The sequence below is a fragment of the Diabrotica virgifera genome, chromosome 6 (genome assembly GCF_917563875.1).
Source record: "Diabrotica virgifera virgifera chromosome 6, PGI_DIABVI_V3a".
NCBI classification, from domain to species: domain Eukaryota; kingdom Metazoa; phylum Arthropoda; class Insecta; order Coleoptera; family Chrysomelidae; genus Diabrotica; species Diabrotica virgifera.
In genome coordinates this window covers 65661044-65687456 of record NC_065448.1, presented here as the reverse complement: position 1 = coordinate 65687456, position 26413 = coordinate 65661044, and the positions used below count along the sequence as shown (strand labels likewise).

General features: G+C 31.7%; 1 protein-coding gene across 3 annotated transcripts in view; it reads right to left on the bottom strand.

Annotated features, from left to right (window-relative positions):
• Positions 1–26413, bottom strand: part of LOC114329157 (hemicentin-2) — an 869111-nt gene that overhangs the window by 575691 nt on the left and 267007 nt on the right. For all 3 annotated transcript variants that reach the window (XM_050654496.1, XM_050654495.1, XM_050654497.1), the window contains exons 3-5: positions 25777–25991; positions 14823–14939; positions 3860–4066 (exon numbers count right to left, since the gene is read on the bottom strand). In XM_050654496.1, coding sequence (XP_050510453.1) covers positions 3860–4066; positions 14823–14939; positions 25777–25991 — 539 coding nt within the window. The remainder of the gene's footprint in view (positions 1–3859; positions 4067–14822; positions 14940–25776; positions 25992–26413) is intronic.

Below are 26413 nucleotides of genomic sequence, written 5' to 3'. Positions count from 1 at the left end.
GTAGGAAATCTTGGTATTTTGAAGTTCCCTTTCCTTTCCTTCTGGTTTCGGAGAGCGCGCATAAATCTATTTTGTGAGTGTTCATTTCTATTAGTATCTCTTGGTCTCTCTTTGTCTTTGACTTAATGTTCCAGCATGCTATTCTTAATCCTTTATCCTTTTTCGTAGTCCTATTCTTTGCTAGAGTCGTCTTGAAAAAATGTTTCTGTCCGGTATCCGAGGCTTGGTGATCGGTTCTATGAGCATTTTCGTTTTTACCGTGGTAGGTCACTAGCCTCACCCTCGAACCCTCCTCCTTTATCCGGGCTTGGGACCGGCAACCCGCTGCTGAGCTACTCAGTTCACCCAACAGTGGATAGGCGGAGTGGTTTTTTATTAACATTTAAAAAAGAAAAAACTATTATATTTTATCATTTTTAGGTCTCTGGCCGCCATTGCATCTTCTCTCCAGGATCGTCTTGTTCTACATCGTTCTCTTCTAGTGGGTGGAGTCCATTTTTCATTTTTTTTTCCACCTTGAATCTATAAACATGTCCATACCAGTTAAGTCTTTTGGCGTCGGTTGTATCTATTATATCTATACCCTGTTTTTAAAATATGTAAGGAAAGTAATTCAAATTAGTGTAATGAATAAGAGGAGTAGGGAAGAATAAAGGGGTTTTAAATAATGAAGAATTTTTTTATTTACTGAAATATTGTTAAAAATATGCAGGTTTTTTTGATGAATTGTGGGAGACTTTTACTGTATTGTTGTAGCATCAAAGTTTTTCTTTCCTATTATTATAGAGGTGCTTGTTTAAAAAGTACTCAAAGTATCGAGTCAAACATTTGCGCTTATAGTAACTGCATAAAAGCTCGTATTGCGAAATATGTTTTAATTATTTCTATTGTTTATTTTAATAATTATAAAGAATTTAAAAAATTCTTAAAAAATTGGTCGAATGGATAAATAATTTGCAATAACTTTCGTTTTTAACCCGGGAGCAGTCGCACCGTTAGAAAAAATCTAACATTTTATCCTTTTCCGTAATAACTTGATGAAAAATTTTGCAACCTAACTTTCCATTCGTAAGTGCCTCGAGGAAGACTGGAGTAATGCGTAGGAATTTTTTATTTTAATCTTTTTGTTAAATTTTTTTATTTCCTTTTTCTGGAATTTATGGCTTTGGTGAGAACCAATTAGCTTTAAAATTGTTAAAATCAGATATTTTTAATACAACAAGTAAATAAAAATATTATAAAATAGAAATTTCTTTTAAATTCGTATTGTGAGGTTTTTTCTCTACGCCCGACCACTTACGTGACAGAAGTGAACGTGACTGCTCTCGGGTTAACGTTCGATTTGTAATAGATTTTTGTTTTTAAATATTTTTAATTTAGAAAACTTCATTTTAAGGGACAAGTATTTCCAAGAAAATAATAAGATGGATGAAAAAGTCACGTTTTTTTCTGAAATATTAATAAAAAAACCATCACGCAGTAAAAATTGTATTATCCACGGGAGGGTTCGAATTTTCTATTGACTTCCCAGAGATATTTCAGCTAAAAAATTGCGGCCAGTTATTTTTCGTTTTTTAAGCGCTTTTACGGCTTGGTTTCCGGGGGTTAGTTGAGAAAAAAAAATAAATACCCTTTATACAAGGTGTAACAAAAATACAGGTCATAAATTAATCACATATTCTGGGACCAAAAATAGTTCGATTGAACCTAACTTACCTTAGTCCAAATGAGCATACAAAAAAAGTTACAGCCCTTTGAAGTTGCAAGATAAAAATCGATTTTTTCCGATATATCGAAAACTATTAGACATTTTTTAATGAAAATGGATACGTGCCATTCTTATGACAGAAACATTTTAAAAATAAATTATAGTTAAATTTGTGCACCCCATAAAAATTTTATGGGGTTCTGTTCCCTTAAACCCCCCCAAATTTTTTGTACGTTCTAATTAAATTATTGTTGTGGTACCATTAGTTAAACACAATGTTTTTAAAACTTTTTTGCCTCTAATTACTTTTTGGAAAAGCTAGTTTTTGTCGAGATATTTTGAATATTTGTCAAATCCACCACATATTTGTATACTGTTAAGTACGATTGTAGAGACCTGGTAATAATATGAAAAATTTTTTATAAATTACAGTTTGAGGTATATTTTGAACCATATTAGAAAAGAAGCCACATCTCGATAAAAGGTGCCTCATCGGAAAAATACTAAGAGGCAAAAAATTTTTTAAAACATCCTGTTTAACTAATGGTACCGCAATAATAGTTTAGTTGGAACGTACACAAACATTTGGGGGGTTTAAAGGCGCAGAACCCCCTTAAAATTTTTATGTAAACATATTAAAAAAGAAGCTGCATCTCGATTAAAACTGGTGTATCGAAAACATATTAGGAGGCAAAAAAGTTTTAAAAACATTGTGTTTAACTGAGGGTACTACAATAATAATTTAATTGGAACGTACAAAAAAGTTTGGGGGGTTTAAGGGAATAAAACCCCCATAAAATTTTTAATGGGTGCACAAATGTAACTATAATTTATTTTTAAAATTTTCCTGTCATAAGAATGCCACTTGTCCATTTTCATTAAAAAATCTCTAATAGTTTTCGATATATCGGAAAAAATCGATTTTTATTTTGTAACTTCAAAGGGCTGTAACTTTTTTTGTATGCTCATTTGGACTAAGGTAAGTTAGGTTCAATCGAACTATTTTTGGTCCCAGAATGTGTGATTTAATTTATGACCTGTATTTTTGTTACACCCTGTATATTAGAAACTCATCTATATGTCCCGTAAAGAATGGTCATAAATTATACCACACATTCTGAGGTCAAAAATAGTTCGATTGAACCTAACTTACCTTAGTACAAATGTGCTCATAAAAAAAGTTACAGCTCTTTGAAGTTACAAAACGAAAATGGATTTTTTTCAATATATCGGAAAATATTAGAGATTTTTTATTGAAAATGGACATGTATCATTATTATAACAGGAATATCTTAAAACAAAATTATAGTGAAATTTGTCCACCACATAAATATTTTATGGGGGTTTTGTTCCCATAAACCCCCCAAACTTTTGTGCACGTTCTAATTAATTCATTATTGTGATGTCATTAGTTAAACACAACGTTTTTAAACAAATTCTGCCTCTTAGTATTTTTTCGATAAGCCAGTTTTTTTGAGATGCGGCTTCTGTTTTAATATATTTACATACAAATTTTATGGGGATTTTGTTCCTTTAAACCCCCCAAACGTCTGTGTACGTTCCAATTAAACTATTATTGTGGTACCATTAGTTAAACGCAATGTTTTTAAAACTTTTTTGCCTTTTAGTCTTTTTCTGTATATGAAGAGTTTTCGATATATGAAAAAAAAAATCGATTTTTATTTTGTAACTTCGAAGGGCTGTAACTTTTTTTGTGTGCACTATTGTATAATATAGAGGTAAGTGAGGTTCAATCAATAAATTTTTGACCCCAGAATCTGCAGTATAATTTATGACCAATCTTTTCGGGACACCCTGTATAAAATTCTCGTGTACTTTACGAGAAATTTTATATATCTACTCGGTAGGTCTGAGAAACGGGTGTAACCTATTTTTCATACCCCTAATAATTCAGTCCATACGCCATCCGTCATACGTTTATAAAGTGTGGTCCATACGCCATCCGTCATAAACATTTTTATTGTTTTTTGGACAAATTTTTTTATTATTTTTGATAAAGTATGATTAAAAAATACCTACAGCCCTTTATTTTCACCACTCTATCACTAACCCATCTTTTCTAATAGAATTTTAAAGACAATGAAATTAATAATTATTCTTAATAAAAATTATAAACGAATATGTACTTACAAAATACTGTTATCGGTATTTCCCTGGAAATATATCCAGCAGTCTCTGAAGAAGAAGCTCGACACTCAAAGTGAGCTCCTTTAAGGTACCTCGGAGTAGAGGCTATCACAAGTTGATTGACAGTCGTAAACGACTCACGACTTGAGTCTATCACACTGTCCAAAATTGTACCATTGTACCACCAAGTTAAAGTGGGTTTTGGGCGACCTAAAACAGTTAAAAAAGATGCTATAAGAAGTTTAATATTTAGGTTAATAAAAAATGTATAGGCTAATACACAGCCCGTCAGAGAAAACGGGTCACCCACAACATTTAGAAAATGTAATATTTTTTCATATATTTCTCCATTTTTTTTAAATTTGTTTTATCCTAAATGAATTATCGCGTGTAGTGAGAAGGTAGACCATGTCTTGAAAGATAATAAACAAATTCTCAAAACCTATTAAATTGATTATTTTGAGAACTGTGTGAACTATTGTAATGTTCTAAAGTGTTTTTAAGATATGTTACTGTGGGTCCCGGTTAATTCATAATAATGCAGCAGATTCGTGCAAATATTATAAGAATTGTGCATTTAAAGATAGAAGCATATAATTTGGACCACATATACTACACATACAAAGGTTCAAATTTAGATATGAGGCCATCTCAGATTTTGCCTTTTACAAAAATGGCGGGCATTCAATTTTTTTTTCTTTTTTTTATGGCATAGACTTGGGTGTCATTTAGCCAGTCACAACTTTTTTGTTTTCTGTTCATACATAAGGAAGGCAATGAGGTCCTTAGAGTTCCATAGCAAACTCTTCTACAGCTCTCTACTCAGTTCAAAAGCTGGCCGCTATGGACTGTCCAAGTTGCTCACCACATTTTCCATTATGTATCTTCTTCTTCTTCTTTTTTCATATGTACATAATATACCAAATTATCAGGATTAATAAGTTTAGAGGTTAATTTTAGTTTCACAGATAAATTTCATTAAACAATCATATATGTTCTGGCTGTTCAGAGACAATAGATAGGATACATTGAAAGGTGGAAAAACATTACATTTTATTAAATCTTTGATTAAATTATATGTGCATGGAATGGAACTATACATATGTAATAATACATATGTATAACTTTTGAACGAAAAGTCCGATTTCAACCAAATTTGGTATATGAGTCCTTTTTTGATGTTCAAGATCGAGCTCCTGAACCGGAAAAATCGATTTACCAGAAGTTGTGTTTTTGCTGATTTTTTTGTAAAATTATGTTGTTTATTTTTTTAATTCTTTCACTCTGTATATATTAATTTTTCAAAAAGGTATTACCTGCATTGAAAAGAGCGTAAAAATATTTTTAAGGCGATATTTTGAAGTTTTTAGTTACGTTAATTACAATATAATAAATGCATAACTTATCTTCACCTGTACCTATGTGCGGCAGATTCGTGCAAATATATAAGAATTATTGTGCATTTCATAGTAGAAGCATATAATTTGCACCTCATATACTACACATACAAAGATTCAAATTTAGATATGAGGCCATCTCAGATTTTGCCTTTTACAAAAAAGACGGGCATTCAAAATGGCGACTGTACATATGTGACTAATAGCGCGATAACTTTTGAACGAAAAGTCCGATTTCAACCAAATTTGGTATATGGATCCGTTTTTTGATGTACAAGATCGATCCCTCCTGAACCGGAAGGATCGGTATGGCAGAAGTTGTGTTTTCCTGATTTATTTTTAAAAATATGTTGTTTATTTTTTCAATTTTTTGACCATGTACGCATTAGTTTTTTAAAAAGGTAATACCGGCATTGAAAAGAGCGTAAAAATATTTTTTAGGAAATATATTGAACTCTTTAGTTATTTTAATTACCATTTAATAAATGCATAACGTATCTTCACATGTAGGTACCTATCTGCGGCAGATTGATGCAAATAATAATGTAAGAATTATTGTGCATTTAATTGCAGAAGCAAAAAATGAACCTATATACCAAATTTGGTGGAAATCTGACGTCTTGTTCAAAAGTTATCTTGCTATTAGTCACATATGTATAGTCGCCATTTTGAATGCCCGCTATTTTTGTAAAAGGCAAAATCTGAGATGGCCTTCTATCTAAATTTAAACTTTTATATGTGTAGTATATGTGGTCCAAATTATATATTTCTATCATTAAATGCACAATTGTTTCACATATCGGCTGCACTATAACTAGTTTAATCCCCCATCCCAATTAAAGGCCAATTGGCAACTGTAGTAGCCCTCAGGTAATTTTACGATAATTCATGAACTACCGGTGAATTTGTAACTTTTATTTGCTAATTAAGTAATCTTTAACAATGTTGATAATCTACTACCGGTATTCCAGGTATTTACATGTATAAATTACCCTGTCTGAAGGTGGGGTAAAAGGTATTCATCATTAAATTATGTATTGTCTCTTGGACGGATTACTGTTAGAGAAAATTCAAATAAATTTTGTTAAAATGGCTGAAATTTTTGTAACAGATTTCGTAATCAGTAAACGTGGGTGTAAGTTATCAGACAATTTATCAGATAATTTATCAAAGAATTTATCAAAGGATAATTTATCATTGCTAAATATCTAACTATTGAACTTATAATTACTTGGTAAAAAACAAGCTCTTGTAGAGCTATAATCATTACCATCGATCAGCCAATCGTGTCCACTGCTGGACATAGGCCTCCCTCGGTTATCTCCAGTGTTCTCTACACCAGGCCGCTTGTAGTTAGTTTCCCGCTACTCTTTTTATATCGTCGGTCCATCTAGTCGGTGGTCGCCCTCGGTTTCTTTTATAGTTTCTGGGCCTCCATTCCATGATTCGTCGTGTCCACCGTCCATCATGTGTTCTAGCTAAGTGCCCTGCCCAGTTCCACTTAAGCGTCCTAGCTCTTTCAATGACGTCTTGAACTCCTGATCTTTGCCTATTTGTTGGTTTGGTATGTGGTCTCGAAGGCTCAAGTTTAGCATTGCACGTTCCATGGGAACGTGCATTGCGGATCCGCAATTGCGTATTTTTGCGTCAGTGTTAAAGTCTCTGTACCATCAGTTTGTACAGGTAAAACACATTGGTTATAAACCTAGTAGAACTATACTTGATGGAAATAATATTTATAACAAATATTAATGGAACACTATAATGTTGTTTCAATTATTTTATTAAGAGATTTTAATTTTTGTTATTTTTTTTATAGATACATATTACATATTTTTAACAAACCAAGAACAATTCGCTCATATTTGCTATAGGCCCCGTGTTGGCTTAATCGGTTACTGTTCAAATTTATTTCTTACCTTTTAACCTAACTACCTGAGGTATTAGATTTAATCAATGGTTTCGAATTCACCTGTAGAAACTTTCGAGTTAGCAGGGTCATTAAGCACAAAAGTTGGCTGGTGTACATTTTGATTTGAAAATATTTGTCATTAAAATTTGCAAGTTGGCGAGTGTTCTTTACTCTTACACTTGCCTCCTTTTCAGTGAATTATTGTATGGCATAATAACGATGTAGGTGGTCTAAATTTTAGTGTAGGAAGTAGACCACCTACACGATGGACAGACGACGTCAAAAGGATTGCTGGGAATTGGTTGCAGAAAGCCCAAGATCGAAAAAACTGGAAGAAATTAAGGGAGGCCTATGTTCAACCTTGGATGCAGAAGGCTGGATGATAAATAAAGATGGGAAAATATCGAAAGTCTGTTCAGATTGTTACATTGCTGGAAATGGATTGGATTGTCTTGCCAAACGGTTTAGCAAGACAATGGAGTGTTAGTCGTCCAATTATACAAGAATCTTACCAATGATTTATTGAGGCCGGATAGAATGCTCCAAAGACATATTTATTATTCAGCAATCCTAAGGACTATTAAGTAATCAGCGTTTCTACTTTTCAATTAAGGTTAAGAGAATAGGGTTTGGTGGCCAGCAATACAGCAACGGGACCATTACTTACTGCTGTTCACAAAAGACGCAGACTTAGATTTGCCCGTGAACACGTCAATTGGACAATAAACGATTAAAACAAAGTATTGATTACGGATGAGTGTAGAATGTCAATTTATGGTAAAGATGGTCAACATAAGGTCCGCAGAAAAGTTTGAGAACGTTATGCAGCCTGCACTCTGTCACACTTGGTTGCTTTTGGTGGTGGCTCAATAATGTTTTGGGCAGAGATTTTTTTGAGGCACTTACGGATCTCATCTTGATTGAGAGGGACACATTAACAGAAACCCACACAAAACTGAGATTATACAACCTCATCTTATGCCACATGCTGGGATATTGGTAACGGTTTTCTGCTAATGCAAGATAATGCGAGATCACAAACGGCAAGAATTTAACACATTATTTTGAAGATGTTCATAACATAAGCATATAATAGCATATAATCAAATATTGAACCTTCTCAAAAGGTGTCTAAGATGTCGTATAAATATATGCTCCAACAATATGTGATTAGCTTAGAATTGCTCTCTAGTGTCTAAGATGTCGTATAAATATATGCTCCAACAATATGTGATTAGCTTAGAATTGCTCTCATTGCGAAATGGGGCACTTGCCCAAAAGGGACATCCAAAACGTGATCAGTTCTGTGCCAAATTAAATGATTAGTGTTAACCAGGATCATGGTGGCGACACACATTAATAACACGAGTGATAATTGCCTTTTTTGAATCAATATTCATTAGATTTACTTTCTATAAATAATGAGAAAAATAGAAAAAGCAAAAATTTCTTAAATTTTGTGGATGGCTCGTTTTCTCTGACGCGCAGTTTAGTCCAGAAAGCCACTGCGCATCCAATAGGAAAAATATTCTAATTCGGATTTTTTGCACAATATTACTCAAAAAGGACTCCTTTTAACAAATTTTCATGTTGCCAGAACCAAAAGTGTGTCAAAAATTAGTTAAAAGTTTTGGTTTTGTTTTTTTCTTAAAATTATTTTTCTTGCATGGAACAAAGTTTTTTTTAGATTTTTTGGATCATTCCAAACAGAAAAGGTATCTACTGACTTTTCTCTTAAGTTGATAGTTTTTGACATATTTATAGGCGATTAAAAATTTAAAAATTGCGTAATCGGCCATATTTAACCTTCAGAAACTATGTGAAAAACTGAAAATTTTAATGTTGCCAAGGTAAGTAGATATTCTTTGAACATCGATCAATGAAATCCCGAAGAGTTTTTTGCAATACAGTATTCAAAATTCCTTTGTTTTTTAATTGCTAAGCAAGCGTGAGCGACACTATTTTCCACCGTAGCATGTGTAATGTGTATACAGTATGGTGCAAATGAAAGGAATAAATTCGTTATTTCGTAGACCGGCGACTTTAAGGAAAAATCCCAAAACAGGTTGATTTTAATTTTTAAGTTATGATATTGTGGCATATATGGTATACTAGTGACGTCATCCATCTGGGCGTGATGGCGTAATCTACGATTTTTTTAAATGATAATAGGGGTCGTGTGCTAGCTCATTTGAAAGGTTCTTCAATTGTATATTCAGTAATATAAACATTTACATAATTATTTATACAGGGTGTCAAAAAATTTTTATTAAATTAAATTATTTGAAAAAAAAAAGAAGTAGAAGGACACCCTGTATAAATAACTATTTAAATGTTTATATTACTGAATAGATAATTGAAGAACCTTTGAAATGAGCTAGCACACGACCCCTATTCTCATTTAAAAAAATCATCGATTACGTCATCACGCCCAGATGGATCACGTCACTAGTATACCATATATGCCACAATATCATAACTTAAAAATAAAAATCGACCTGTTTCGGGTTTTTTTTCTTAAAATCGCCGGTTTACGAAACAACGAATTTATTCCTTTCATTTGCACCATACTGTCGGTATAAAATAGTGTCGCGCACGCTTGATTAGCAACTAAAAAACAAAGGAGTTTAGAACATTGCATTTCAAAAAACTCTTCGGGATTTCATCAATCGATGTTTAAAGAATATCTACTTACCTTGGCAACATTCAAATTTTTAGTTTTTTACATAGTTTTTGAGGGTTAAAAATGACCGATTTCGCAATTTTTAAATTTTTAATAGCTTTATGTCAAAAACTATCAACTTAGAGAAATGCCACTAGAGACATTTTCTGTTTGGAATGATCCAAAAAAACCTCAAAAAACTTTGTTTCATGCAAAAAAAAATATTTTAGGAAAAAACAAAAAAAGAGTTTAAAAAATTTTTGACCCATTTTTGGTCCTGGCAGCATGCAAATTTGTTAAAAGGGGTCCTTTTTGAGTAAGATTGTGCAAAAAATCCGAATCGCAATATTTTTCCTAGCGGATGTGCAGTGGCTTTCTGGACTAGTTTATATTATTTACTCTATTGAGATTTTTATGTCTACTTAATAAATTAGAACATATTTATGAAAAAAACATGCACACATTAAGACATGAAAAGGGACAAATGATGCAGAACCGATATCAAATTATGGCCAATGGAGAGAGGTTTTATAGCCAACTATACAAAGACAGCAATATATCCAGAGTTGACTTTTACCAAAGATAATTAATCAGCGATCTAAAATTTTACCGGATGTGATCCCAAATGAAGTTTGAAGGTCATTGCAAGAAAATAAAAACATGGAGATGAAGAAATAGAGGCAGGTTGCCTTGAAAGTGATTGGAACAAATTGTGACATACCCTTGTCAGGCTTTTTATTATATTTAGTAGACTTTACAAACCACAGGCCTATAAAATATATTTTCCCGTATTTATCGACTTTTTACAGGAATTATTACGAAACGACTATAAAATATATTGGAATTTTATCAAACCGTAGTTTTAGAAAATATTCTGGAAAAAACGACCATCTATTGGAAACAAATAATCTTATAGAAAAGTCTAGTGAAAATAGTAAACTACTAGCTTCAATATGAATGGATAATGAAAACTAATTCGACACAATAAGCCAAAAAAAGTGTTAAAATTTCCGATACAACGTATCGTACTTACTTCATGAAGACACCGTATCATCGAAATCGTTCACTACACGTTTGGTAGATATTTATATAAAATTGCAAAACTGACTTACAAGGACAAACATATAAACGGGGAATAGCTTAATCATCTGAGGTTTGCAAATAATAATGTGCTAAGAGATCAGAAGGTAGATGGGGGCAAGGAACCTATAAATCAACTCTACCTTTCTTCTTAGTCCAGGAACCAAAGCTTTTCACCTCGAAATTTTTACAGAATGGATCGGTTTGCTTGAAAATTTGAGAATTATTAGTGGATAGTCCATGGATTAAAATCTATATGATGCCGATAGGCGCTTTTACCATGGGGTTGGTTGCCAACCCCACCTGGGGGTGGAAATTTTTTATTATATTTTGACCGCAAAAGTTAATAAAAACATTTATTCTAAGCCAAATATGTTCTGTACATTTTTTTGATAAAATAAATAGTTTTTGATTTATTCGCTATCGAAAGTGTTGGTTTTATATCTAAAACATCAATGTTTTTCGATGGTATACTCATTTACGATTCACTCAATTTTCGCCGTAAACAAATTTTATCAAACCAAGTTCTTGGGAATTGAATTACCAACAACTTCATATTTAAACATTTTTTCGTATATCTGAAGCTAATCTTTCAATTCTGAAAAAAAAATGGCATTTTTTACTAAATTGCAAACGTTTGTTATTCGCTTTAAACTTCAGTTTTTTAAAAACTAATCATTCTAAGCCAGTCAAACTTCCACAATCTATAATACATAAATAAAGAAGAATAAATAAGGCTAATGACTAAAAACACCGCTAACTTACATTATTATGCTTCCAATTTGATTTCTCCTTTTTTTTTAATATATCGATTTTTTAACCGTATCTTTTTTTATTTTTTGTCTTAGAAAGTTCGTGAAAAAAGACTTTTGCAGGTTTTTAGAAGATATATAAGGCTATTAATATTAAATCCTTTTTAAAATACTCAGTCACAAAAAGAGGTGGCATTGAAAGGCTTGGTAAAAGTTGTTTTTGCATGATATTATAAGTTTTAATTGTCAATAGCTCACTCAATTTTTGCTCACTCAATTTTTGCCGTAAAAAAATTTTGCAAACCAAGTTCTTGAGAATTAAATAAGCTAAAATTTCAATTTAAATATTTTTTCGTATCTTTGATGCTAATCTTTCTATTTTGAAGAAAAGGGCATTTTTTACAAAACTACAATATCTCGTTATTCGCTTTTAACCCCATTTTCTTTAAAACTAATCATTCTAAAGCCGATCAAACTCCTAGAACCTATTAACAATACATAAATCAAGAAAACCAAATCAGGTCAATGACAAATTTTAATTAGGGTGGTGATTAGTGGGTTGTTTACGATCACTTTTTTGCTAAAAAAAAATAGGGACTCACATTGTTTTCATTATGTCACTTAATTTTTTAGCTAGAGATTTTTTTTTTGTTTCTGGACATACATCTTTTTAAATACTTTAAATTATTTTCAACAAGTTATCCTCGAAAAATGCATAATTTTCCCGTCCTTGGACTATGAAACTAAAATATTTAGCATTTGAAGAAGAAGAGCCAATATAATAAATTATAACTCGATTACTATTGGCCTTAAAGAAAATAAAAAACGGTTTTGTTTATATTTTCAAAAGGTACATTTTTGTTAAGTAAAGTTGTTTTGATAAAACGAAAACTTTTTGAGGTATTAGCAGAAAACTTATTTAAAATATTGATTTTTTTGATATAAAACAGACATATTCAATACGGAATAAATCGAGAACTATTAATTTTATCAAAAAAATATATACAACGTTTTTTGCTTATAATGAATATTTTTACCAACTGTTGCGGTCAAAATATAATAAAAAATTCCTTCCCCGAGAAGGGGTGGCAACCACCCCCATGGTAAAATCGCCTTTTGGCATGATATAGATTTTGGTCCTTGGACTATCCACTACTTATTCTCAAATTTTCAAGCAAATCGATCCATTTTGTAAAAATTGCGAGGTTTTGTCCTATTTTAAGCTTCATTACTTGGACTATTTAGAAGCGGATTATTTACCATATTTTGATATATGCAATTCCACCCCATCCCAACCAAAAACATTTCAGATTTTTCTCAAATTACATATACCCAACATAATTTTTGTTTAGTACAAAAATATCAACTCTTCCATTCCGATACAAAATAATAAGCAAATTTCCACAAAATAAAATATCTATATTAAAAATCTAATGAATATAGCCATTTTTCTATTAGGTCAGAAGAGTTATCAGTTATCACATTGTTGTAATAAATAAAAATAAAATTATGTGCTGTATCGGTAATTTGAGAAAACTATGGAATTTTATTTCAATTAGAAGGAGGTCATTATAAATTATTTAACCGTAATTTTTAATTCCAAACAACTGTTCATAATAAAAATTTTCGACATTTTGAAATATATAGGTACCTAGGTACTTTACTCTTGAGCTATATTCATATTTTTTTACATAAGCCGGGTAAGATTGATAAAATTTGATATTCGGTGGTTGCATTTTAGCATTTATACAATGCAGGACATTTTATGGACAACTTTTTTTAAGTAATAATAAAAAAATTTCCCATATGGATCCAACTTACATAGACACATTGTATATTTTTTATACTTAGTTTTTTATCACGTCGACAAATATTTGACGACTTCGTATTATTTTATTTTGCCTACTTTTCGGAACAATAAACTGGTGATAAAAATAATATTTGTAGGATCTATGTATGTCAAGTTTACTGGATAATTATTATAAATTCCATTATTATGCGTCACGCATGATTTCCTGAATGAAATGCTAAAATGAAACGCACTAACGAACCCATAATATTTTACAATAAAAATAATTTTTATCAGGTAATAAAATTATCTGGATTGTCAATATAGCATTACGGTACAATAAATAAAATTTTTAATAGAATAAGCGTAAGGCATAAAGAGTGTTCATGAATAATAATCAAACCAACGTAATATAGTTAGTAAGAGCTAAATAAAATTAAATTTCAACTGTGAATTAAAAAATATTCAACGTTTTATGCCAAGAGCAACTATTTTTAAAACTTCTTCTTATCCTTCATCTCTTTTTTATTCGACATGACTCTGTCTGATTTTTCAATGATTCTCCAGTAAGTTCTTATTCCATCGTTTTCGGGTTTTCCCACTGATCGTATTCTTTTTGGAGAACCATATCTAGCTCTCTTTACTACTCTATCTGATGTCATTCTATTTATATCATCGTTCCATTCTATTCTTCTCTTTCTTATTCAGTCCTTGATATTCTCCAGTTTGCGTCTCCGTCATATCTGCACTTCTAGCTCTACACCACAATGTTTTGTCATCAATTTTGCTAAGCATCTTCATCTCTGCTGCTTTTTAGTAAAATTATCAGTAGTAATTGCACAAGAGCTCTAAAATTATCGAATTTTTCCCGAGTGACACTTTGACAGTTTTAATTTCACGACCCTTCGGGTCGCGAAGACGAAGAAACGAATAACGAAAAAAAAAAGGTGTTTAAACTTAACGAAACTGAACTTACTCTTGTAATCTAATGCAGCAGTGACATTTTTTATTAAAAATCAAGGGTTTCTTTACGCTATTAACGGAAACTATGAAAGGCAACAAAACCTGCTACAGCTACATAGTCCAAACCAAAGTGATTCTCGAAACATGTGTCACACATTCCCCAACAAATTATCTTCCAAATATCGTTACCCACTTTATCTAAGGTTTAGACCATAAAATATATTAAACGTTTTGTATCATTACCAAATATCTAAAATCTACGACATAATATGCTCATCTACCATTATTGGAACAAAGCAAAATCCGTTGTTTTTCTGGATCTGCTAAAAAAATATATTTTTATCCCTAAATGTCGTAAATATTTCCGGTTATAAATCAGACTAATTAAAAGTAGAGATGGTTGTCACTTACCGCCTGTAACTTGACAGGATAAAAACAATTCACGTCCTTCCAAAAAAGGTCCTGCGGGATGGCCGACTTTAATTTCCCGGCCTTCTGCGTCAAATACTCTAGGAGCTGACGGTTGAGCTGAAATATAGAATGTTGCTATAAATACTGATGTTCTATACAGGGATTTGTTAGAAAGTAATTTGTGACCTGTTGTTATTATTAAATGAGCTCATTTAAAAAACTAATGTCTTTAACATGTTTTTTAATTTTCCATTGAAAGTAATATTTATATATCTCAGAGAACGGCAGTTCTCGCCAGTGGCGCATAACCCCCTACATGCGACACTATAATATACACGAAATGTTCGATTTTCTAAATCTGACTGAATTGAAAATTGGGCCAAGTCCCATTTTAAATTTTAGGAAAAGACTCGGCCTTCCATACGTCAAACATCCATTTTGGTGCAAGGGTATGGATTTTACGGCCCTTCCCATTTAGGGTCTGTTTTTCGTTCTCGTCCCCAAAATTCACAATTTCGAAAATTTAAGTCCGACCTTTGCGGCTTCTCATAGTACCTACTGATCACTACCTCTCCCATACATGTTGAAAAGCGGTTATACCATCTAAAAGTTACCAAGCTCAGAAAATGTGACTCAATTTCTATTTATAAACGGGAAAATGTTTGCGGGCATGTGTGTATGTGTGTGAAAAAGTTGCATCGATCTGAACTTTTTTTTCTGTATTTTAAAACGGGATCAGGGCCTATTCAGAACTGGTGTAGTTTGTTACTTTTGACCACACATACGCCAGATATAGGATTTCGTAGGTACAAAACGGCATATTTTTGGGGGATGTATAGGTATCTTAGGTTCAAGGAAAGACAGGAAAACAGCACATACACCAAATCAATGGCGTTAAGTTAAGCTTTCAAATGGTACATAAGCCGTCTGTACACTTACAGACGGCTCAGTATGAAAAACTAAACTTTGAAAATTTTGGTTTTTCAAGAATTACTCAAAATTTCAACCTACGAATGGCGCCAATAACTAAGCGTTTGAAACGAAAACATGAAACGAAAAATATGAAACATGAAAGGTAAAACACGAAAAGCAATAGAAAAAATTATAAAAAGAAGACTGAACGTTGTAACATTACAATTATGATATTTCGTTTAACAACGTTTTGTTTTCCATTTTTAGCAGCAATACGCCAGTCAATGGAAGCAAGAATAGGATATTACCTCCAAATTCTATCCTACTGCATGGATGAATTTTTAATGAAATTTTGGGAATAGTCTCTACTTATCTCCTAATTCAAAGTCTACCCTATGCCGATATGCGCTTTTATCTTGGAAGTGGTTCCCACCCCTTCCCGGGGGTGGAAAATTTTTTGTTAAAATAATCACGGAAGTGGCTAGGGAATACAATTCTAAGCAAAAACTGTACTATAGTTCTTCTTTGAAAACTCAATACTTTTTGAGATATTCGTGGTTGAAAATTGGCCGTTTTCATTGAAACGTAACACCTTTTCGAACAGGTTTTTGCGAATACCTTAAAAACCATGCATCTAACTAAAAAACTATATTGAACATTTGTGTCAACTTGAAATAACAGATAAACGGCCGATTTTAGGTATATAATGGTACTAATACGTTTTGGAATGCTTGAAAAGACCTTCAAAATGAGCAATAGAAAAAGTCGATCACATTCAAACTAAGCAAGATATGCTGCAAAAAAAATTGACGACTAATGTATTTTAAGAAAGAATGAGAAGTATCTTTAACCCCTCATCCACCAGAATTTAAATGCATCGGTTTTCATTTACAATACCTTTTATTATAGTGTTATCTCTATGTTAGAAAAGTTGGAGGGGATTAAAATCAATGGTTTTTGAAAAAAATAAGACCAAATTCAAGAGCGCATTTTTAAATTTTCTTAAAAATCTTCTTTTTTTTTCATGTAACTTGAAAATGATAAGAAATACGGTAATGAATAAACAAACAAAAATTTATCTATAAAACCTTACATTTTTGTGCAATATCTTTTTTCGTATCTCTTATTATTTTCGAGTTACATGGAGAAAAAGAAGATTGTTGAAAAAATTTAAAAATGCGCTCTATAATTTGATCTTATTTTTTCAAAAACCATGCAGTTTAAATCCGTCCAATTTTTTGAACATAGAAATAATACTAGAGTAAATAGTATTGTAGCAGGAAAACCATATATTTAAATTCTGAGGGATGAGGGGTTAAATACACTTTTCATTTGTTCTTCAAATACATTAGTCATCAATATTTTTTGCAGCATATCTTGCTTAGTTTGAATGTAATCGACATTTAATATTGCTCATTTTAAAGGTCTCTTCTAGTACTACAAAAAGTATGGGAAGCATTATATACCTAAAATCGACCGTTGCTCTGTTATTTCTAGTTGAATACACCGATTTGAGCATGCACCAAAAAACAAACTCTTCTCACCTACCGCTTCTCTTTTGTATTTTTTTAAGGTACAAAAATATTTAATATAGATAGTTTTTTCGTTAGATCCATAGTTTTTAAGGTTTTCGCAAAAAAAACGTCCAGAAGGTGTCATTTTTCAATGAAAATGGCCAATTTTCAACCGCGAATAACTCAAAAAGTATTGAGTTTTAAAAAAAAAGTATAACAGAGTTTTGCTTAGAAATAGATCCTCTAGCCAATTCCGTGGCTATTTTAACCAAAAAATTTCCACCCCCGAGAAAGGGTGAGAACCATCCACAAGATAAAAGCACACATCGGCATAGGGTGGACTTTGTCTCTTGAGCTATTCCCTACTTACTGTGAAAATATCAAGTAAATCTATGTAGTAGGATGGAATTCGTAGCCAAATATCCTCATTGACTGCCCTATAAATAATTTCGTTTTATTTTGTTCATTGTAAGTTAACCATTTATTATAATAATATAGAACTAATTTGGTGGCAGTGTTTATGTTATATTAATATGTTGTTATCATTAATAATTTATAACTTAGTTTGTGAAATAAATTTTGTTTCCGATATAAATCAAATTAAATCGATGCTTTAATTGCCTGAAATTGTATATTTCTATTATTCGAAAATAACATTATATTCCATATTGCAAACAAAACCATAATGATAAAAAAAATATTGATTTAATATACAGGGTGGTCCAAAGAAAACAATCCACCTCGATATAATTTGGCAGTAGTTATTATATTTTAAGGAAATGCCGAAATCGATTTTTATTTTGAAATTACAATTTTTTGATATATATTTTATACTAGTGACGTCATCCATCTGGGTGTGATGACATAATCGATGATTTTTTAAAATGGGGATAAACGTCGTGTAGTAGCTCGTTTAAAAGTGTGTTTAATTCTCTATTCAGTAATATAAGCATTAATATCATTATTTATACAGGATAGCCTAAAAATATTTTTTTAATTAATCTAACCCATTCAGGGTAATCAAGCCCATCTGGCAAAACTTAGAATTTTAAGTTCCAATTTATGTGAAGGTTGTCAAAAAGAAGCAGATTTAAACCATATTTTCTTTGAATGTACAAAATATACGGGCCATTCCATTTCAAATCACTCAATTTTGGAGCAAAAAAAATTTTGGACCTCCGATTTGTCTGAAAATTGGTATATAGCTTCTACGGGACGTAAAAATAAGATATTTAAGGTCAACAAATTTTCTTCTTCTTTTTTTTCTCAAAATGTTATTTTATGCGATTTTACAGTGATTTGGTGATTATTTATACAAATTTGCATTTTCTATCATAAAGTATCAATGGAAAACATAATATTTTAATAGAAGGAACTCAAAAATGTCATTATATGGCATTATAACAAGTTACTTTGATTCAAAACAAGCTTTTGATCAAATTTTATAGTGTAGAAAACGTTAAAATACCGTTTTTTATATTTTTCTCCATTCCCAAAATACATCATAATCGATTTGGCTGAAAATTTGCCCACAGATAGACAAAACATGGGACTTTAAGGGTCGATTTCTCATACCTGCGTTAATCTATGGTTCAGTTGAACCGGGTTCACGGGTGATCTCCGGTTCTGTTTGGAATGCATTTCTCATTGCGCGTTCATGTCAGTGCTCGTTCTACAGCTTTCGAGAAATGCCAATAGATGGCAAAAGGTAAAAAACTGTCGCCATTTTGAACTACCTTTTTTATGCTGTTTTTGAATAAAGTTAAATTTAAGTATTTATAGTCAAATAGTCATTTTAATAATTATAAATAAATATTATAAAAACACAAATAATGTTATCGTTTATCGTTAGGCTTAATATAATAAAATAGGATATATTTATATTATGACAGCGTTTCGTGTTAATACAACGCATGCGTAGTCCATGAAATCATCTGAACTGAGTTCTGAAATCTTTGAACGGCCGAATTCCACCGTTCAAGTTTAAACTGCCATCGGTTGAACGGGAACTGAGAAAGACGATTTTGACTTTAAACTGACGTTTACTAGAAGTTCAGGTTAAACTGGAGTTGAACTCGATATGAGAAATTGGCCCTAAGTGGTGAGAAGGATTTGAATTATATTACAATACCAAAAAAGCTACATGCAATATTATAGTCAAAAATATAGGCGCCTACTGTAAGTACAATTAACTCGAAAATATCGACTTCACGACAAAAATTGTTAAAAAGAAAGTGTAATAATTGTAAATACGATTTACTTGGAACAATTTCAGTTCCTACAATTTTTGTCGAAAATTTAAAAATGGCGGAGATATTGAGCAAAACAGGTTCTCCTTTAAAATCAAGATGGCTGCTAACGTAACGGAGGAATTCATTCGTGATTTTAAATTTAGGCTACTATTGACTCCCCTAAAGATCAGAAAAATAAAATTTTGGGCAGCTCGGCATTCAAGGTCAAATGCTATCCCGACTGGACTAATATATACTTTTGAGTCTGATATTACTATTTTTACCTTCTTTGTTATTGTAATATAATTCAAATCCTTCTAACCATTTAAAGTGCTATCTTTTGGCTATCTGTGGGCAAATTTTGAGCCAAATCGATGATAATGTATTTTGGGAATGAAGGAAAATGCAAAAAACGGTATTTTAACGTTTTTACACTATAAAATTTGATCAAAAACTTATTTTGATTCAAAATAACTTATTATAATGCCGTATAATGACATTTTTGAGTCCTTTCTATTAAAATATTATGTTTTTCATCGATACTTTACGACAGAAAAGGCAAATTTGTTTAAATAAACACCAAATTACTGTAAAATCGCATAAAATAACATTTTGAGAGAAAAGAAGAAGAAGATTTTTTGACCTTAAATATCTTTTATTTTTACGTCCCGCAGAAGATATATACCAATTTTCAGACAAATCGGAGATCCAAAATTTTTTGCCTGAGTGATTTGACATGGAATGTACCATATACAACAAACTGATGACTTGATAAAAAATTTAATCAAACATAAAATCCTTCCTCCATATAGCATTTGCTCCTTTTTGTCATTAACCTTTAACTACACGCGCTGGCGTATTGTGTACGCCAGATATAAGAATTCTACTGCAAATATATTTAAAAATTTAATTTTTGACCTTGTTTATCTCTCTAACCTATCACTGGAATGTGCTTTACAATTTGGTTTTAGTTTCGCTATAATCGGCGTTCTGGGAAGATCGTAATTTATCGTTTATTATTTGTGGTTTCCGGTGGTGGACAATATACGCCAGGTTTATATTAATACAAGTAATAATATAAGTACATATTTCAATTGTTTTTTAGCCATTATGGCACAAAATATATTTTCCTTTATAAACAATACTTTTTCTCCTGCAAAAAATCACATTTCAATAAACTTTTTATTAGTAATGTTATTTATCATGGAATCCAGTTATTCCATGATTCCAGTTATAAATCCCAATTAGCTTACTGAGAAGGAACTCCAAGTATTCCCTGATGCCGAATAAGGTTTATAACAAACAACTAAGGGCCGGTTGTTCGAACGCTAATCAAGAAGTTGATTATAATCAATCAGTTTATTGTAATCAATTTTCTTGATGGGAACCAAATCGAGACATCAAAAATACATGTAAAACACTAATCATTCATTGATTGTAGGTAAAGCAGTAATTAAAATATAGCCGCAGCTGTTAAATGATTAAAAATTGCTTATTATTATTATTGATTTGTTAGTAAAACAAGATATTAACATCAGAAAGAGTTTAATTGTGGTTTATTTTAGATTAAAACCAAAATAATAAAATAAATCAGCCAAAAATATCAACATAACCTCAAAATGTGATATCTGTCAGAAGTACGCTTAAAATATAATTGTAATTAAATATTTGTTAATGATCATTTTTGATTAGCGTTCGAACAACTGGCCCTAAGTGTATTTAAAAAAAAACAAATCCGCTGTTTTAACTGTATTTTCTTGTGGCATACACCACGCGTGTAGTTATGTTATAACTTGGTACGCGGGTAGTTAAAGGTTAAATAATAAAACCGTATATGACTATTATTTCTCACAATTTATTTCAAAAAGTAACCATAACTTGTAAGCACAGCTAAAGTAGTAACCTTTATTTTACCCCATTTGTTTAAAACCTTCTTTCCGTGACCCAGTCTAGTTTGTGTATTAATTTAGATGTCTTGATGGGTCCCTAGACGAGAAGCGAGTAACTATGTTTATTCCTTACTGATACTCAAATCGGTATTGTGATAATTAATTTCTTTTCTTTGCTTTAGGAAGAACTTAAAAAGTTGTGACTGGCTGAATGGCAAAACCCTTCCCAAAAAAAAGGGGTTTTAACCTAGATCAGAGGCCTAGCCCTGTATCTAATTTTTAGTATGTTCTATATTCACGGACAAAATTATTGCATATTTTAAAATTAACGTGTGAAATGAAATGTTTTGTGCTGGCCCCAGTGTCACAGAAATAGGATTTCTTGTGTGATGTTTTAAAGTAGGTATCATATAAATGGTATAATCGGATTTAAGTTTGATACGGGCTATATGGTGGCCAATAAAATTTTTAAATTAGATCTCATCAAGGTAAGTATTCACTATTCTAACGACATAAAGACCTCCGTTATGGTGAATTAACACGAATTTGTCACTTAATATGGCTGGCAAATGGAAACATTTGATCTTCGAAAATATTTCTTATGTTCATATCAGCTGTCATTCACTCAATCACCTCCACAAGTTAGGTATCACCTGTCCAAGAAATACCGCTCCATAGCACTATGCCGCCACCACCAAAATTAACGGTCTGTGGGAGATTACATCTGGCATGCCATTCATCATATGGAAGCAAGATTGACAAAACTTCGTCTACAGACGATGTTTTCGAACAGTATGAAAGTTGTAACCTCATACAGGTTATATATGGAATACCGTTCAGTATATGGAAACAGGATTGACAAAACTTCGTCTACAGAAGAGTTGGTCAACAGTATGTCAGTTATAACCTCATACAGAGCGTTAGTTTTGGTGGTGGCGGCATAGTGCTACGGAGCGGTATTTCTTTGAAGCGACATACCGAACACGTGGAGGTGATTATGCGAATTCCAACTTACATGTACCGGGTGTCCCAATAAGAATGGTTCTCGGCCATATCTCAGGAACCGTTTATAGTAGAGCTTTGAAATAAAAAATTTTATAACAAAAGTTGCCTCAGAAAAAGCCTGGAAATTATTTTCATAATTGTGGGACCACCGCTAGAGGGCGTAATTGAATGTCAAAAATTAAAAAATCTAAATTTTACAAAATTTTCCTAATGAAGGGGCACTGGAAATCCGATCGTCGTATTCTTCATAAAATTCTACGCATATTTGATTTGACAAGTTTAGGTCTACCTTTGGAAATAAGAGGTGGGGGTGAGTGGGAACCTTGTTATGAAAAACTGGCTGTGAGTCCGGTTCTGCTTAATCAAATTTTGCAAACTTGGTCTTGTTGAAGACAGATCTTTTTCTTCAATGTAAAAGTTATGCTTTCGAACCAACTTACTGAGTAATATGCCAGCTAGAAGGCGTTATTTAATTTCTTTCAGAAATCTAGTGTTCCTTGGAAAATATTAAACACAAACATGCATTTTTAATACCATATTACAAAATTAGACAAAATTAGCAACAGAATAGCGATAACCGCATGTTAATACCTTTTTTCTATCTCAAGATATCTTACAAAACGTGTAAATTTAAAAACATAACTATTACTGTCACCTGTAAACGAAATTCATTAAAAGTAGTGTGCTATGGAAACAACAAAGAAACATTTTCCAGCTGTCAACGTTTATTAGGTCTTTTCACCGCTTCTCATTTGTTTCGAGCCTCGTTCATATCTCGTATATTAATATTATACACGGATTATACGGCATATGACAGAGGCTCGAAACAAATGAGAAGCGTTGAAAAGCCCTATTACAAAGAAATAAAAACAACTATTTAGTGATGACATAAACGTTCAAATTTTTGCCCATCATTTTCGTTGCAAACATTTACTCTTTCAAGGGTAGATTGAACAGCAGTCTCAATTTCTGCTCTCGATATGCTTTGAATGGCGTTTAGTATTCTCTGGATAATGTATTCTAGAGTAGTGTATGATGGGCAACAATTTGAATATTTAGGTCGTCACTAAGTAGTTCTTTTTGTTCTGTGTTATATTTAATTTTAATAGTATTGTTTCTCTTTATATTGTTGTTTTAATTAATTATATTTTTATACGTTGACATCTGGAAAATGTTATTTTGTTTTTTTCCACAGCATACTACTTTTCATTAACTTAGTTTACCGGTGATAGTAACAGTTATGTATAAAATTTACACGTTTCTCGAGATATCTTGAGATAGAAAAAAGGTATCGACATGCGGTTTTCGCTATTGTATTGCTAATTTAATCTAATTTTATAAAGTATGATTAAAAATGCATACTTGTATTTAATATTTTCCAAAGAAAACTAGATTTCTGAAAAAAATTAAATAACGCCTTCCAGCTGGCTTATTACTTATTAGGATGGTTCAAAATTATCACGCTTACATTGAAGAAAAATATCTGTCTTCAACAAGACCCAGTTTTCAAAATTTGATTTAGCAGAACCGGACTTACAGCCATTTTTTCATAACAAGGTTCCCACTCACCCCCACCTCTTATTTGCAAAGGTAGAGTTAAACTTGTTAAATCAAATATGCGCAGAATTTGATGAAGAATACAATAATCGGATTTCCAGTGCCCCTTCATTAGGAAAATTTTGTAAAATTTAGATTTTTTTATTTTTGATATTCAATTACGCCCTCTAGCGGTGGACCCACAATGATGAAAATAATTTCCAGGCTTTTCCTGAGGTAACTTTTGTTATAAATTTTTTTATTTCAAAGCTCTACTATAAACGGTTCCTGAGATATGGCCGAGAGCCATTCTTATTGGGACACCCGGTACATTGAAAACATTCTAGTGGATCATGTTTTGCCATTTGCAAGCCACATTGGATATGACATATTGGTGCGAATGCACGTCTTCATGTCGCTAGAACAGTGAATAACTATCTTGATGAGATTCAATTTAAAAATTATATTGGCGAGAACATGGTCCAGATCAGATTTAAATCCGAACATAGCATTTATATGACATTTTAAAACATCGCATTCAGAAAATAAATCATATTTCTATGATAGTGAGGGGCTAAAAATAGCAGCAGGAAAAATTTCATTTCACATGCATATGCAATACTTTTGTCAGTGAGTATATTTCTACAATTACTCTCCTTTGAGGCATTTCTAATCTGTAAAACGTAAGTATTGTCAACCATTTTAATTGTAAAAAATATCTTAACTTAATGTTCTTTATAGGAAGCTTTGATAATGGCATGTGCTGTTGATAAAAGTAATTATACCTGATTAATAAAACATTTTATCTACTCTATCTCATAATATTGTGTATAAGATTTTAAAGTCTCATAATATTGCGTCATTAAAGATAGCAGTACGTGAAGGATTTAAAGTGTGCGTGAAGTAACAATGTATTTTAAATGGTATTTAATTTTTCGCACTGTTTTTTTGGCACACTTTCATATAATCAAATATCCTTAACTTTCGCGTTGTCATGGTAATGACATGTGAACAATAAATTACAACAAAAGTTTTGACAGTTTTGTGGTTTGAAAGAAGTTTGAATTTTTAAATGTCAATGTTCTAAAAATTGTAGAATAAAAATCAATTCCAGTGACGATGAGTTACAGTTTTTTTATTTGTTTATCGTAGATAAAATATTATATGAAACTGTCGTGAAGTACATTTTGCAAACTTACGCAATGTATAGCACTCGCTACGCTGTCGCTCGTGCTCTAAACATCGCGTGCGTTCGCAAAAAGCATACTTCACGAATTGTTTCATAAATATCTATTTACACACTATCAATTTTTTAAAAACATACACCTGTTGTCGGTCTGGCCTACATTTAGAAATGTGTACAAGTCATACAGTCTTTTTCAATTAAATTAATAAAATCAAAGAAAACATTTTTTATAAATACTTATGTTAGTATAAATACTTATGTTAGTGTATGTATTATTGAATAGATGATTGAATAACCTTTTAAATAAGCTAGTACCAGAGCCATATTTTTATTTAAATAACTTATCGATTACGTCATCACGCCTAGATGGATGCCATCAGTAATAGTATGGTATATATGTAAAAAATCATAATTTAAAAATAAAAATCGACCTGTTTCGGGATTTTTCCTTAAAGTCGCCGGTTAACGAAATAATGAATTTATTCCATTTGGCTTTGCCAAAATGTGTTTTTATTTTTTTTAACCATAAAGGTGATATTTATTACTAACCATTGGCACAAGTCATTGAAGTTAAGATGCACTAATACGTATACTCAGGTAATCTGCTAACAATCACAAGAAGTATTTTTATCTAACCCATTCAACAATGTAAAATTGTAAAAGCCAATTAAACTAGCTTACCTACTAATGTTAAATTAACCTGGTAATTTCTTGTCGGAGAATTGACAAAGTCTACCCGGCATCTAAAGACTCCTTGGTCGTGCATATTTACATTTTGTATCCTAAGTCTAGCTTTTGAGGGTTCATCTTCAGTTATAAAATAACTTCGTGAACCCAAGTCATCACTCATAGCCAAATGAGACGCTTTATCAATGGGACCATCCCTTGCATCCAAACTGAAAGAAAAAATATTGTTATAACATTTATTATTTCTGATACATAAATATTCCAAATAAGACAGTAACTTAAATTTTATAGAGCCGTATATATTATAGGGTGTCCCAAAAGTAGTGGAACGGTTGAATATCTCGCGAACTAAACATCGGATCAAAAAACTGAAAAATACGTGTTCAATCATTTTCAAAAATCTATCCAATGACAGCAAACACCAACCCCCACTACACCCCCTGGAGGTGGGGTGGAGGATAATTTTAAAATCTCAAATGGAAACCCCCAGTTTTTCTTGCAGATTTGGATTCGTTACGTAAAAGTAAGCAACTTTTATTCAAGATATTTTTTCGAACTGTGGATAGATGGCGCTATAATTGAGAAAAACGATTTATCCTGATACCATAGGTAAATTATAGAAACGTCTAAT